The 16,531-nt window shown below is 41.6% G+C and overlaps 1 protein-coding gene across 1 annotated transcript in view; it reads right to left on the bottom strand.

Annotated features, from left to right (window-relative positions):
- Window positions 1-16,531, bottom strand: part of RPGRIP1L (RPGRIP1 like) — a 152,982-nt gene that overhangs the window by 123,366 nt on the left and 13,085 nt on the right. The window contains exons 5-6 of the mRNA XM_044270688.1: window positions 5,866-5,971; window positions 2,833-2,976 (exon numbers count right to left, since the gene is read on the bottom strand). Of these exons, the coding sequence (XP_044126623.1) occupies window positions 2,833-2,976; window positions 5,866-5,971 (250 nt within the window). The remainder of the gene's footprint in view (window positions 1-2,832; window positions 2,977-5,865; window positions 5,972-16,531) is intronic.

Raw genomic sequence — 16,531 nt, 5'->3', positions numbered from 1 at the left:
ACTTTCAAAGGGTACCATCATTATAGATTACAGCATATGGCTGGGATTTGCCTTGATCAAGGAGGGTAGTAATTTGTCAGAAGGAAACTGAGGTACATTCAGGCTTGTCTCCTGCACAAAGGTGCTCATGGCCACGGCACTCAGTCCCAATCACTTTCAGTTAAATGTAGAAAGTTGAAACTAATAGTCAGATATATACCCTGTTGTCTTCAACACCCCAGCAGTACTATGTTTGACGTGCAAGATTAGCATATGCGCCAGGAAAGCTTAAAGACTCATATATCCCTATTCAAAGAAGTGTCCGTAAATGTTTTCTTACTGTATAGAAAAGTGCAGTCAACTGTGCTCGTCTCTGCACAGCCATCCCACAAAAAACATAGCACATCATTTTTTTTTTTAAACACATGGATGGACGCCTACATTTTTCTATACGTCAGCACTAGAGATGAGCGAATTTATGAAAAGTTCGATTTGGCTGATTCGCCTAATTTTACAAAAACATTTGCTTCGTGATGAATAACTTCGTCAAAGTGGATTTTTTTAAAGTAAGTAGCGGGTGCAATGACAGGGAGCTGCGATAGCTTCTGTACCCCTCAGAAGCCGCGTTCATACATGATCGCGGTATCAGAGTGTAAAAACTGTGTGAAATTAACTATGATAAAAATAATAATAACTTACCGCTTCCATTTGCTCGCAACGGGCTGGGCGCCGCCATCTTGCTTGAAGATCTCGAGCAAAATCTCGCACGGCGCGAGATTACGTCATCACGCCGGCTGGCGTGGTGACGTCATACGTCACCATGAACTGGATTTCGGCCGAGATCTTCAATCAAGATGGAGGGCTGGCGGCCCATCGCAAACAAATGGAGGAGGCAAGTATGATTTTTTTTGTTTTTTACACAATTTCAGTTTAAATCGATTCGCTAACACGAAGCACGAGGAAATTCTGCTTCTTGGCGAATCAAATTTATCCTGTAATTCAGATCGAATTCAACTTTGTGGGATTCTATTCGCTCATCTCTAGTCAGCACCATCTACCGGATGTACATCTGACAGAAGGCATAAACACAAAGCCAATAGTGGCTAAGGATAGTTTCACATGAGCATGTTGGGTCGGGAAACACGCTCATGTGATGGCTGCACTTCCCGGACCACCCACTGCTCCTCTGATCCGAACTCACAGCATCATCTCGACTTATGATGCTGCGAGTTCCTGTCTGAGCATGGGTCTACTGTATTGTCCTCACTGCATTCTGTGAGTACAGCTCAGTAAACCTGTAGTCAGGCAGGAATGCACAGCATCCTAATTCATTATGTTAAAGGGGTTGTCCCATGAAAAATATTCAACAGTATTCAAACCAGCACCTGGATATGAATACTTTTGTAATTGCATGTGATTAAATATTTAGCATAGGCATATTCAATAAAATGTATTTGTATAGCGCCACCTGCTGTTTTTTATTTTTCTTACTTCTTAGTCCAGCTTACTGAGAAGGCCGCACATGCTCAGTTTTATCTTTCAACTATCTCCTGAGCTGTGATAGGGAGAGCATGGACACGCCTCCTGAGCTGTGATAGGGAGAGCATGGACACGCCTCCTGAGCTGTGATAGGGAGAGCATGGACACGCCTCCTGAGCTGTGATAGGGAGAGCATGGACACGCCTCCTGAGCTGTGATAGGGAGAGCATGGACACGCCTCCTGAGCTGTGATAGGGAGAGCATGGACACGCCTCCTGAGCTGCCAGCTTGATATAAATCTAGCAGAACAATGAATGTGGAGATCTCTGGATCCATGTGAGGTACTATATGATGTCTGATTTTCATTTTTTACATTAGTCATGGGATAAGCCCATTAAAGAGGACCTTTCATGGGTCCAGACATTATGAAATAAGAAGAGGGTTGTGTAGGGCATAGTCCATGGATGTGAGATCGCTTACTAGCTTATCTGTCCAGCGCTCCGTTCCCCCCTTTAACTTTTCCTGCCTGGTATGGAAATGAATATCATCGCTACAGCCAGGGAGAAGGAGATGCCCATTGAGAAACAGAGCGGTCTCCTCCTCCCTGTACCAATGATATTAATTTCCATACCAGGCGGGAAAAGTAAAAGGGGGGCACAGTGGGGGAACAGAGCACTGGACAGATATGCTAGTAACTGATCTTACATGCCTGCACTATGCCCTACACAACCCCTTACTTATTTCATAATGTCTGGACCCATAAAAGGTCCTCATTAACGAGAGTTTGGTCAGAGGAAGAGTCTTCGGTCCAGGAAATGCACCCATCCTGTACTGAACACGCTCTTGTGAAACTGGCCATAGTAGTAACAACTGATTTTAATAGTGGCACAACAAGTGTGACCACTGATGTCTCTGTGATAACACTGAACCATGAGAAGATCGGGAGGTTTTCACAAGCGGATAGAGATGCAATGCAGCTACAGGCATCTTCTGAGACATTTTTGTCTTACTGATTTAGATGTATACGGGGCTAAAAAAAAAAAAAATTATTGACATAGGCTTTTATTAAAAATGTTGCAACATTTGGCTTCTGTAGCTTCTATTTTTCACAGAACGCACCAGATGTTGTGTGATAAACTGGCTGAACTGGTCACCTGATGTCTCCAGTACCTCTCTCCTCTTCTGAACAACCTTCTAAGCTGATTTGCTTCCAAGTCAAGTTGAACTGTGAAACATAAAAGGTGCAGAAGACAAACTGTGCAAAATCTGTAATAAAAGCTTATTACAAAAATGAAAGGAATGCTGGGAGTTATGAGCCTGCAGAACGTACAAACTGAAAACATGAACATTCCCTTTAAATAGAGTATATCACACCTTTGACCACTTGTTTGCTGCTCTCTAAGTTGTAGGAAAGTTTCTTCATAGTCCTTTTCCTTCCTTTGCAGTTCATCCCTGAGAATCTCCGCTGAGTGCTCCAATTCCTCTATCTGACTCCGCTGTGACTCCACCACATTTTCACTGCAGAATATATATGGAATATGAGAATAGAAAACACATAGAATATACAGGTTCATGAGAATGAAAGGAAATTAAACTGTGCATGGCAGCTACACAGATTCTGGCTGATATGAAATCTGAAAATGATACGCAAGAATGGTAACTATAACCTTGAAGAAAGCGGCAGCAAATTTGGAATCTTTGTTTTAAGGTGAAAGTACAACCATACCTAGTGTTTGTTCACTTTTATGTAAAAATTACCCCAAATTCCTCATGGATTGATTTCTTGATACATACAGTTGCAAGAAGAAGTATGTGAACCCTTTGGAATGATATGGATTTCTGCACAAATTGGTCATAAAATGTGATCTGATCTTCATCTAAGTCACAACAATAGACAATCACAGTCTGCTTAAACTAATAACACACAAAGAAATAAATGTTATCATGTTTTTATCGAACACGCCATGTAAACATTCACAGTGCAGGTGGAAAAAGTATGTGAACCCCTAGACTAATGACATCTCCAAGAGCTAATTGGAGTGAGGTGTCAGCCAACTGGAGTCCAATCAATGAGATGAGATTGGAGGTGTTGGTTACAGCTTCCCTGCCCTATAAAAAATAAAAATAAAAAAAAATAAAAAAAAACACACACCAGTTCTGGGTTTGCTTTTCACAAGAAGCATTGCCTGATGTGAATGATGCCTCGCACAATAGAGCTCTCAGAAGACCTACGATTAAGAAATGTTGACTTGCATAAAGCTGGAAAGGGTTATAAAAGTATCTCCAAAAGCCTTGCTGTTCATTAGTCCACAGTAAGACAAATTGTCTATAAATGGAGAAAGTTCAGCACTGCTGCTACTCTCCCTAGGAGTGGCCGTCCTGTAAAGATGAGCAGAGCACAGGGCAGACTGCTCAATGAGGTGAAGAAGAATCCTAGAGTGTCAGCTAAAGACTTACAAAAGTCTCTGGCATCTGCTAACATCCCTGTTAGCGAATCTACGATACGTAAAACACTAAACAAGAATGGATTTCATGGTAGGGTACCACAGCCACTGCTGTCCAAAAAAAACCATTGCTGCACGTTTACAGTTTGCACAAGAGCACCTGGATGTTCCACAGCAGTACTGGCAAAATATTCTGTGGACAGATGAAACCAAAGTTGAGTTGTTTGGAAGAAACACCCAACACTATGTGTGGAGAAAAAGAGGCACAGCACACCAACATCAAAACCTCATCCCAACTGTGAGGTATGGTGGTGGGAGCATCATGGGTTGGGGCTGCTTTGCTGCGTCAGGGCCTGGACGGATTGCTATCATCGAAGGAAAAATGAATTCCCAAGTTTATCAAGACATTTTGCAGGAGAACTTAAAGCCATCTGTCCACCAGCTGAAGCTCAACAGAAGATGGGTTTTGCAACAGGACAACAACCCAAAGCATAGAAGTAAATCAACAACAGAATGGCTTAAACAGAAGAAAATACGCCTTCTGGAGTGGCCCAGTCAGAGTCCTGACGTCAACCCGATTGAGATGCTGTGGCATGACCTCAAGAAAACGATTCACACCAGACATCCCAAGAATATTGCTGAACTGAAACAGTTCTGTAAAGAGGAATAGTCAAGAATTACTCCTGACTGTTGTGCACGTCTGATCTGCAACTACAGGAAACGTTTGGTTGAAGTTATTGCTGCCAAAGGAGGTTCAACCAGTTATTAAATCCAAGGGTTCACATACTTTTTCCACCTGCACTGTGAATGTTTACATGGTGTGTTCAATACAAACATAGTAACATTTAATTCTTTGTGTGTTATAAGTTTAAGCAGACTGTGATTGTCTATTGTTGTGACTTAGATTAAGATCAGATCACATTTTATGACCAATTTGTGCAGAAATCACATACTTTTTCTTGCAACTGTATTTATGATGGTTGAAGCTTTTTTTTTTATATGATAGAGAGCTATAGATCCCTTACATAGGCCTAGATCAAAAAGATGGCAGCCTGTAGCTATCAATAAGAGGAGCTGAGGAGCGACTGGTATATAATAAAGAGTTCCTGTTGTTTTTAAGAACAAGCTTTTCTGCGTACATGTGGAATAGCACTACTTCTGTCCGTTATATAATTTAATTTTCCCTGAGCTAGTGGGTGGAGACCATCTGCTATGATGTCTCCCATACACAGCACACATAGAGGAGATCATACTCACTATCTCTCTATATTACAACCTAAGAAGCAGCCGTAGTATGGAAGTCATTATACAGCAGTACAGAGCAGTGTAGTTGTGAACCCAGCACTTGGGTGAGATAAAACACTCTGGCCAGTTTCATACATCTAGATTATCATTAGGTCACCTGTAAAAACCTTCGGAAAACCCCTTCAAATTTGACATGACTAATATTACGAATATTACAAGTAACATCTGTGTGTTTACTGACTTTGAGGGCAGGGACACGGGCAGCGGCAGCCACAAATCACGCCCGCATGTGAGTGTTTTGTTTTAAAACGGATAGCTAACCCCATAATGACTTTATTTTGTCTGTCAGTATGATTACAGTGGTACCAAACTTCTTACTTAAAAAAAAAAAGTTTGTTGCCATAGTGTGGAATGGGATCACCTTGTGGCCACGCGGTTTTGTGGATAAGACTTGGTATACATTGGGCATTCATTTGTTGTTTGTTAGACAACACTTTAGGTTTATACGGTTGTTTTCCCGTTTGCCCTATACTATGGCATTATAGTGAGGCCTCTCTCTTGTTTTGGTAGTAGCCAAGTTGGACACCGCACCCACTGCATGTCAGTGTCTTTTTTTTATCTCCGGCCTCTACATGTGTCTCTACCGTAAGGCAGTGTCTTTATAAGCATTTTAATGCAGCCATAATTGGACAATACAAAGCACGTTAAAGGAACATACAGATTTCTTATCTCTGCTTTGGCTTCTTCAAGCAAACTGTGCCCATATCTTGGAAGTGGTGCTTGAGTAGATCTTGGGGTAAAATCAGAATTCTGCAAACGCATTCCTAAAAAAAGAAGTAATGTAAAATTTTACTATTAAAATGCATCTTTATTTACACTTATTAATGCTCCAAAAGGGACTTTTTATGTGTGAATGCAATGAGGATAGATCATCAATAAAAAAAATTAAAAAAAAAATGCAGAACCCCTTTAAAAAAGTGGAAGTGTCTGAAGACTTTCAGAATACATTTTTAGAGAAAAGACTTCGCTTGAACCGCCAAATTACGGAACTTAGGAGTGATAGACTGATTTTTAACCACATGCATCACAAAAACTGCTGACAATTTTTAGATCAATTTAAAAAATAATTTTTGGCCCAGAACAAAGTAAAATGCAATCATACATTTTTTTCTCTGAGGGTGTCCATAGATTTTAAATGGTGCTGCGTTTCCAAGTGCCCTTGGATTAGCTAGTACTGCTCACGTGAGCAGTACTGTTCAATCCAAGAGGAGGACCAGACAGCAGGAAGTGACTTGGACTACCAATGCATTGTATGTATATCAGGTGATCTGAGAAGTGGTGCACCCATCTTGGATGACAGAAGAGAAGCCCGAGAATCGGCTGATCTGAAGTGGAAAAGATGAAAGAGATCATTGTGTTAGTTTTCTTTTCACTTCCCCAGTTCACGAGAATTATTTTTTTTTTCTTTAACTGGAGGGTCACTTTAAGAATCGAAGGTTACCATTTAACTAGTCAACAGTGTGACACTACCATTACTGACTGGATAGTGTCAGACTATATAGAAACATGTCTCCCTGGCACACGGAGTAGTGATACGGAAGTGGATATGGATTCGCCATGCCTACTTTAGTTGTCATGGGGCTACTCCTAAGGGCATTATTCTGGCAGCCCCCCTGGTCTTCGTTCTTTTACCCCTATAAAGTTATCTGGACTCTGTTCCTACTTACTGGACTGTCTCCGCTCAGGGGTTGGTGACCCACAGGGTCAAGAGACACTATATTAGCATTATACAATATGGTATTAAGTCCATTGCCAACTCTGGAGCAACCTCAGTTCAGAGGCTGCTGACCCATGAGGGCCAAGGGACACCATATTTGTATTATTCCATATGGTCAGGGACAGTAACAGGTGCTCTCTGAGGGAAAGTTCTAGCAACTGGTCTACTTCAAATGTGAGTACATAAAAACTGGATTACACTTAAGCCTCATGCACACATCCGTGGAACACGGACCGTGTGATACCGGCCTGGATTTCTTCTGAGTGCAGGAGCGCACGGACGTGTGCATGAGGCTTTACCGGTAATTTTATTTTCATGAATCCTCCACGACGGCATACCATGAGAGATGACCCTCCTTCAACCAAGTAGGGACAGGAAGTTTAAAAGTAGGCCCTCCTCCATCTCACCTTCAGTGTCTTTCTGGACCGAAGCCTAGAGAGCCTTATCATTGACCCCACAACCAAACTAATCTATAAATACCTATTCTAGTTCATAGGTGAACAAGCATGTATAATATCATACCTACTATAAAAAATATATTATATATATATATATATATATATATATATATATATATATAGAAAAAGGGCAACAGGAGCCGCACTGCGTAAAATAATATCAGCGGAGTGCAAGCGGCTGTGAAGGCGGTCCCCCTCCAAAGCATATAACAAAAAGAAATTCCGCAGCACTTCCAAAGCGTAAAATGAAAAAATAGTACTTTATTTACCAGACAGCTGTCTGGTAAATAAAGTACTATTTTTTCATTTTACGCTTTGGAAGTGCTGCGGAATTTCTTTTTGTTATATATATATATATATATATATATATATATATATATATATATATACACACACACACACACACACACACACAGTACAGACCAAAAGTTTGGACACACCTTCTCATTCAAAGAGTTTTCTTTATTTTCATGACTATGAAGGCATCAAAACTATGAATTAACACATGTGGAATTATATACATAACAAACAAGTGTGAAACAACTGAGAATATGTCATATTCTAGGTTCTTCAAAGTAGCCACCTTTTGTTTGATTACTGCTTTCGACACTCTTGGCATTCTCTTGATGAGCTTCAAGAGGTAGTCCCCTGAAATGGTCTTCCAACAGTCTTGAAGGAGTTTCCAGAGATGCTTAGCACTTGTCGGCCCTTTTGCCTTGACTCTGCGGTCCAGCTCACCCCAAACCATCTCGATTGGGCTCAGCTCCGGTGACTATGGAGGCCAGGTCATCTGGCGCAGCACCCCATCACTCTCCTTCATGGTCAAATAGCCCTTACTTTCAAAGTTTTCCCAATTTTTCGGCTGACTGACTTTCATTTCTTAAAGTAATGATTGCCACTCATTTTTCTTTACTTAGCTGCTTTTTTCTTGCCATAATACAAATTCTAACAGTCTATTCAGTAGGACTATCAGCTGTATATCCACCTGACTTCTCCACAACGCAACTGATGGTCCCAACCCCATCTATAAGGCAAGAAATCCCACTTATTAAACCTGACAGGTCACACCTGTGAAGTGAAAACCATTTCAGGGGACTACCTCTTGAAGCTCATCAAGAGAATGTCAAGAGTGTGGAAAGCAGTAAATCAAAGCAAAAGGTGGCTACTTTGAAGAACCTAGAATATGACATATTTTCAGTTGTTTCACACTTGTTTGTTATGTATATAATTCCACATGTGTTAATTCATAGTTTTGATGCCTTCAGTGTGAATCTACAATTTTCATAGTCATGAAAATAAAGAAAACTCTTTGAATGAGAAGGTGTGTCCAAACTTTTGGTCTGTACTGTGTATATACAGTCATGTGAAAAAATTAGGACACCCTTTGAAAGCATGTGGTTTTTTGTAACATTTTTAATAAAAGGTTATTTCATCTCCGTTTCAACAATACAGAGAGATTAAAGTAATCCGACTAAACAAAGAAAACTGAAGAAAAGTCTTTTCAAGATCTTCTGTAAATGTCATTCTACAAAAATGCCTATTCTAACTGAGGAAAAAGATAGGACACCCTTGCCCCTAATAGCGAGTGTTACCTCCTTTGGCTGAAATAACTGCAGTGAGACGGTTCTTGTAGCCATCTACCAGTCTTCGACATCGGTCTGAGGAAATTTTACCCCACTCCTCAATGCAGAACTTTTTCAGCTGTGAGATGTTTGAGGGGTTTCTTGCACGTACAGCCCTTTTCAAGTCACCCCACAGCATCTCAATGGGATTCAAATCTGGACTTTGACTTGGCCATTCCAGGACTCTCCATTTCTTCTTTTTCAGCCAATCTTTGGTTGATTTACTAGTATGTTTTGGGTCATTGTCATGTTGCATGGTCCAGTTCCGCTTCAGCTTTAATTTTCTAACTGATGGTCTCACATGTTCTTCAAGCACCTTCTGATACACAGTAGAATTCATCGTGGATTCTATGATGGTGAGCTGACCAGGTCCTGCTGCAGCAAAGCAGCCCCAAACCATGACACTTCCACCTCCATGCTTCACAGTTGGTATGAGGTTCTTTTCTTGGAATGCTGTGTTTGGTTTACGCCAAACATGTCCTCTGCTGTTGTGTCCAAATAATTCAATTTTGGACTCATCTGTCCAAAGAACATTATTCCAGAAGTCCTGGTCTTTGTCAACTTTATCTCTGGCAAATGTCAGTCTGGCCTCGATGTTTCTCTTGGAAAGCAAAGGTTTCCTCCTTGCACACCTCCCATGCAAGTTAAACTTGTACAGTCTCTTTCTGATTGTAGAGGCATGTACTTCTACATCAACAGTAGCCAGAGCCTGCTGTAGTTCTCGAGATGACACTTTAGGGTTTTTGGAGACCTCTTTTAGCATCTTGCGGTCTGCTCTTGGGGTGAACTTGCTGGGGCGACCAGTCCTGGGCATGTTGGCAGTTGTTTTGAAAGCCCTCCACTTGTAGACTATCTTCCGGACAGTGGAATGGCTGATTTCAAAATCTTTTGAGATCTTTTTAAATCCCTTCCCAGACTCATAGGCTGCTACAATCTTTTTTCTGAAGTCCTCTGACAGCTCTTTTGCTCTCACCATGGTGCTCACTCTCACTTCAACAGTCAGGAGCACACCAAACTAAATGTCTGAGGTTTAAATAGGGCAAGCCTCATTCAACATGCAGAGTAACGATCTACTAATTATGTGCACCTGGTGTGATATACCTGTGTGAGATCTGAGCCAATTTAAGAGGGAATACATGTGAGGGTGTCCTATCTTTTTCCTCAGTTAGAATAGGCATTTTTGTAGAATGACATTTACAGAAGATCTTGAAAAGACTTTTCTTCAGTTTTCTTTGTTTAGTTGGATTACTTTAATCTCTCTGTATTGTTGAAACGGAGATGAAATAACCTTTTATTAAAAATGTTACAAAAAACCACATGCTTTCAAAGGGTGTCCTAATTTTTTCACATGACTGTATATATATATATATATATATATATATATATATATATATATATATATATATATATATACACACACACACGGCCAAAAAAGTTTTGAGAATGACACAAATATTAGTTTTCACAAAGTTTGCTGCTAAACTGCTTTTAGATCTTTGTTTCAGTTGTCTCTGTGATGTAGTGAAATATAATTACACGCACTTCATACGTTTCAAAGGCTTTTATCGACAATTACATGACATTTATGCAAAGAGTCAGTATTTGCAGTGTTGGCCCTTCTTTTTCAGGACCTCTGCAATTCAACGGCATGCTCTCAATCAACTTCTGGGCCAATTCCTGACTGATAGCAACCCATTCTTTCATAATCACTTCTTGGAGTTTGTCAGAATTAGTGGGTTTTTGTTTGTCCACCCGCCTCTTGAGGATTGATCACAAGTTCTCAATGGGATTAAGATCTGGGGAGTGTCCAGGCCATGGGCCCAAAATGTCAACGTTTTGGTCCCCGAGCCACTTAGTTATCACTTTTGCCTTATGGCACGGTGCTTCATCGTGCTGGACAATGCATTGTTCTTCACCAAACTGTTGTTGGATTGTTGGAAGAAGTTGCTGTTGGAGGGTGTTTTGGTGCCATTCTTTATTCATGGCTGTGTTTTTGGGCAAAATTGTGAGTGAGCCCACTCCCTTGGATGAGAAGCAACCCCACACATGAATGGTCTCAGGATGCTTTACTGTTGGCATGACACAGGACTGATGGTAGCGCTCACCTTTTCTTCTCCGGACAAGCCTTTTTCCTGATGCCCCAAACAATCGGAAAGAGGCTTCATTGGAGGATATGACTTTGCCCCAGTCCTCAGCAGTCCATTCACCATATTTTCTGCAGAAGATCAATCAGTTCCTGATGTTTTTTTTGGAGAGAAGTGGCTTCTTTGCTGCCCTTCTTGACACCAGGCCATCTTCCAAAAGTCTTTGCCTCACTGTAAGTGCAGATGCGCTCACACCTGCCTGCTGCCATTCCTGAGCAAGCTCTGCACTGGTGGCACTCCGATCCCGCAGCTGAATCCTCTTTAGGAGACGATCCTGGCGCTTGCTGGACTTTCTTGGACACCCTGGAGCCTTCTTAACAAGAATTGAACCTCTTTCCTTGAAGTTCTTGATGATCCTATAAATTGTTGATTGAGGTGCAATCTTAGTAGCCACAATATTCTTGCCTGTGAAGCCATTTTTATGCAACGAAATGATGGCTTCACGCGTTTCTTTCCAGGTCACCATGGTTAACAATGGAAGAACAATGATTTCAAGCATCACCCTCCTTTTAACAGGTCAAGTCTGCCATTTTAACCCAATCAGCCTGACATAATGATCTCCAGCCTTGTGCTCGTCAACATTCTCACCTGAGTTAACAAGACGATTGCTGAAATGATCTCAGCAGGTCCTTTAATGACAGCAATGAAATCCAGGGGAAAGTTTTTTTGGGGATTAAGTTAATTTTCATGGCAAAGAAGGACTATGCAATTCATCTGATCACTCTTCATAACATTCTGGAGTATATGCAAATTTCTATTATAAAAACTTAAGCAGCAACTTTTCCAATATTTATGTAATTCTCAAAACTTTTGGCCACGACTGTACACACACACACACACACACACACACACACACACATACACATTTTGAGGATGTGTGGAGGATTCATGAAAAGGAAATTACCGGTAATTGTAATCCAGTTTTTCCATTTCATCCTTCATGATGGCATACCATGAGACGTAACAGATAAAGTAAACTAGGAAGGGGCAATAGCCGGCAGCACTTTTCGGCCGAAGGCTAAATCCTGCCCGGAACTAACATCTAACCTGTAGTGAAAGAATACAAAATTGTGGAGTGCTCACCGATGTAGAACCTGATCAGCTAGACCACCTAGCATATAAAATCAGAAAGATAAACTCAATGACCGATCCCTTGTAAAATTTCACTATTTATTATATACATATGCTACTTATTAAACTATATGACACCATATAGCCCTATAAGAAAAAAGACATCCAATACATATAGATAGAAATGAATAAAATAATAAAAATGAACTTTCACATAAAATCTCAGTCCCTCTATTTTGTTACAGTGCGGAGCTCTCGCCCTGTTCAATACGATCAATGTTCCATAGTGTTATTCTGTGCTCAGGTATGGAGCTTGCTGTTTTTAGTTTTTTTTTTGCTTTCTTCCCTCCACCTAAAAGATTTCAGTTTGTTTTTCTATTGAGTTGTACAGTTTATAGGTCACATTAAAAAGGTGGAAAAAGTTCTGAAATAATTTATCTTTGTCTCATCACAGAAATCTGACATTTTAATAGGGGGGTGTGGACTTGTTATATCCACTGTATATGTATGGATGTATGTTACAAACAAATGACACATCAAGTTTGCGGTAAGACTCCAACATTTTTATTATACTTAAGCTGGATACCTAATGTTTGCATCTTGATACAAATCTAAAAAGCTGTTTGTAAAAACTTTGGGGAACCAGAGATATCAATTAAAAACAGCAAGCCCCATACCTGAGCGCGGAATAACGCTATGGAACATTGATCGTATTGAACAGTGCGAGAGCTCCGCACTAACAGAATAGGAGGACTGAGATTTTATGTGAAAGTGCATCTTTATTCTTTTATTCATTTTTATCTGTATGTATTGGCTGCCTTTCTTATGGGGCTATATGCTGTCATATAGTTTAATATCTACCCTGTAGTGTTCGAAAAAGGTATGCAGAGACGCCAAAGTGGCTGCTCTTCAAATTTGTTCAACCAAAGCATCAGCTTTTTCGGCCCATGAAGCTGCCACTGATCTGGTAGAGTGAGCTTTGAGGAAACCTGGTGGATCTTTCCCCAAAGTTTTGTATGCCTCAGACATAGCGGATTTTACTCATCTGGAAATAGACCCTTCAGTAGCTTTTTTTACCTTTATTGTTACCCTGGAACTGGATAAAAAGGACATTTTTATCCAGACTTTCTAATGGACCTGTAGATTCTAAGTACTGAAGTACTGCCCGTCTCACATCAAGAGAGGATCTAGGATTCTCACAAAAAGAGGGAATGAAGATTCTCCTCCTTTCTATGGAATTTGGACACCACTTTTGGAAGAAAGGAGGTATCCAAGCGGAATACTATTTTGTGAGGGAAAACCCTGCAAAATGGCTTGATCATTTTTAAAGCTTGGATTTCACCAACTCTAAGGGCTGAGAAGAAAAATAGCCTTGAGGTATACCAAAGAGAGGTCTTAGAAAGAGGTTCAAACAGGCATTCTGTGAGGCCTGACAGAACTAGATTTAGGTCCCATGGGGGGCACTATAGCTCTTAGAGGAGCAGACAGACTTCGTCCCACACTGAGAAACCTGATTATCCATGGATGGTCAGCTATTTTGAAATCGAACACTGAGCTTAAGGCTGCGATATGGACTCTCAAAGTGTTGGGACGAAGGCCTTTGCTAAACCCAGCCTGAAGGAACCCCAAAACTATCTGGATGGAAAAAGACTGGGATAACAGACTCTAAACACCAGGAAAAAAAATTGCTTCCAACCTTTAGAGTAAATTTTCGGAGACCTGCTAGCAGCCATTATGTTTATCACAGAATCTGAAAGAGCTTTAGATTTCAGAGTTAACCTCCAGGTTCAAAGCAGCAAGGTGTAAGCTTTTCACATACGGATGAAAACTGGACCCTGGTCCAGAAGATCGTTTCTCCAAGGGAGAACCCAGGGGCTGCTCTCTGACATGATTTTTAGTAACGAAAACCAGGCCTTTTTTGGCCGCAGGGGAGCAATCAAGATCACCCGGGCCTTTTCCACGAGAATTTTTCTCAACACCCTAGGATTTAGCAGCAGGGGAGGAAACGCATAACCTAGGGAGAAGTTCCTTGTCTGCGAGAGGGCATCCACTCCCACATTCCCATCTCTTGGGTCTAGGGAAAAGAATCTCTGAAGTTTTGTGTTTAGATGGTTCGCAAACAGATCTATCTGAGAAAATCCCTATTTCAAGCAGATCTGACGGAACACTTTCTGGTGTAAGCTCCATTCTCCTGACAGTAACTGAATCCTGCCAAGAAAATCCACTTTTGAGTTTAAATGCCCCTTTAGATGAACCGTTAGTGCTGTAGATCTAGCGGTCATTCTGGCCGCCTCAGCAGTGGCATCCGATATAAAATCAACAGCTTTAATGAGTAACGGAAAAGAGTCTTTAAGAGAATCAAAAGGGGGTATTATCCTTCAAAAGTTGGCACAACCATTTTTTTAAAGACCTGGCTACCAAAGTAGCAGCCAGATTTGGTTCAAACAATGCCGCCGCTGCATCCCAGGATCTTTTAAGGCATGCGTCCACCTTTTTATCCATGGGATCCTTCAGTGAACCCATATCCTCAAAGGGAAGTGCATTAGAGCTTTTAACTAGCTTTGTAAGGGAGACGTCCACTTTAGGGCGTTTAGAAGAGCATACTGCACATTTCCTTATTTTAGCAGTTGTCTTAGACTTATGAGCACTATTTCTATATGGTTCTACACGCACACATGGAGAGATAGAGGGGGAAAAAAAGGATAGATATGCTGAAAAACACATTTTTCCATATACATAATGAATAGTGCATATCCCCTTTAAAGACTCACAGCAGAAGGGCCCACGGGGGTCTCCATGGCTTCAGCTCCCAGATCAGTCATCCTCACACTTGCAGTGAGCTGAAATGATGCCAGAACATATACCCCTGATACTTACAGACCTCAGTTCAGCTGGGCTTCCTTCCAGTCTGGCACGCTTTTTTCAAATCTTTTATCTCCGCCCACATGTCACGCACAAAGCGTGGCCGCACGCCGGGAACCGCTGCAGGTTGCATTCACGTGGACTTCTCCCTGGCACTTTCCCTGTGGATCCCTGCCAAAGCCACCTTCACGTCTCAACTGGAGAGACTCGCCTGCAGGAAGGAGAGAACAGACGCTGGGCCGGAAGCACCGCTCCCGCAGCACCAGGCACCCTAGCTAGGGGTTGGGGCTGCTGTCTGCCTCCATGCAGGTGGGCAGATCTTCTTCCTTTCTTCACCTCCACCCAGCACTGCCCCCTGAGTGGTCCCATAGCAAATGCCATGAGAGATGGCCTCTTCCCACCTGGAGGGACAGGAAGACACTGAAGGTGAGATGGAGGAGGGCCTACTTTTGAACTTCCTGTCCCTACCTGGTTGGAGGAGGGTCATCTCTCATGGTATGCCGTCGTGGAGGATGAAATGGAAAAATGGATTTAAAAAACCTGATTTATCAAACTAGTTTTGTCTTCACTTTTCTGTCATTTTATTTGTAAGACAATTTTACCAATAGTTTGTAATAGGAAAATTTTTATTTTTTGCACCTGTTAAGTCAGTTTCAGAAATGTAGCCATTTTTGGTTGGTTTCAAAGGAGCATGTTGGTTTTTGGCCTTATTTACCATTGGGACATTTGGAAAAATCCCTCATCTGCTCTCCACTCCCAACTTGCTGTAGTTGTGGAAGGTGAAAATTAGTCAGAATGTGGTAGAATGTGCTAAGATATGCCACCAATGATAGTTGCGGGTCCCAGAGGTGGGACCCACACTTATCTCTAGAACAGAGCTCGCAAAGTGAAGGAGACCCGACTGCACATGTCCGGCCACCGCTCCATTCACTTTTATGTTTGAGCCAGGGTTTACTGGATGATACTGTGGTGCCTCAGTGGGTCAGTCTGAAATGGGGTATAAATAGGCCTCTCTTCACAGATGCCATGCGCAGTCCGCTCCCTTTCACTTTGCGGGCTCCATTCTAGAGATAGGTGCGGGTACCACCTCATGGAAAACCAGACAATCAGACATTGGTGGCATATCCTAGCTATATGCCCCCAGTGAGTGAGAAGACACAACCCCTTTAAGGTGCACAAACACAGAACACATAGGGGCACATTTATTAAGACCAGCGTTTTAGCTGATCTTAATTAGCCCCTGCAATGGCGGTGGATCTCTGAAGTTATGTAGAGGTGCCGGCCTCTACATAACTTTGGTGTATCCACCACTGATTCTAAATGTAAGCCAGCTTCCTTGCTATCACACATTTAAACTATTTTCTATGCCTAAATCGGGCATACAAAATGATGAATAAGACTGGCCTGCCCCCTTCCCTGCCACCTTTTTTAGACCTGGCATAAGCGATGA

Source organism: Bufo gargarizans, chromosome 10 (genome assembly GCF_014858855.1).
Source record: "Bufo gargarizans isolate SCDJY-AF-19 chromosome 10, ASM1485885v1, whole genome shotgun sequence".
In the NCBI taxonomy this organism is placed as follows: domain Eukaryota; kingdom Metazoa; phylum Chordata; class Amphibia; order Anura; family Bufonidae; genus Bufo; species Bufo gargarizans.
The sequence above is the reverse complement of the archived record's forward strand: the minus strand, read 5'-3'. Positions and strand labels throughout refer to the sequence as shown.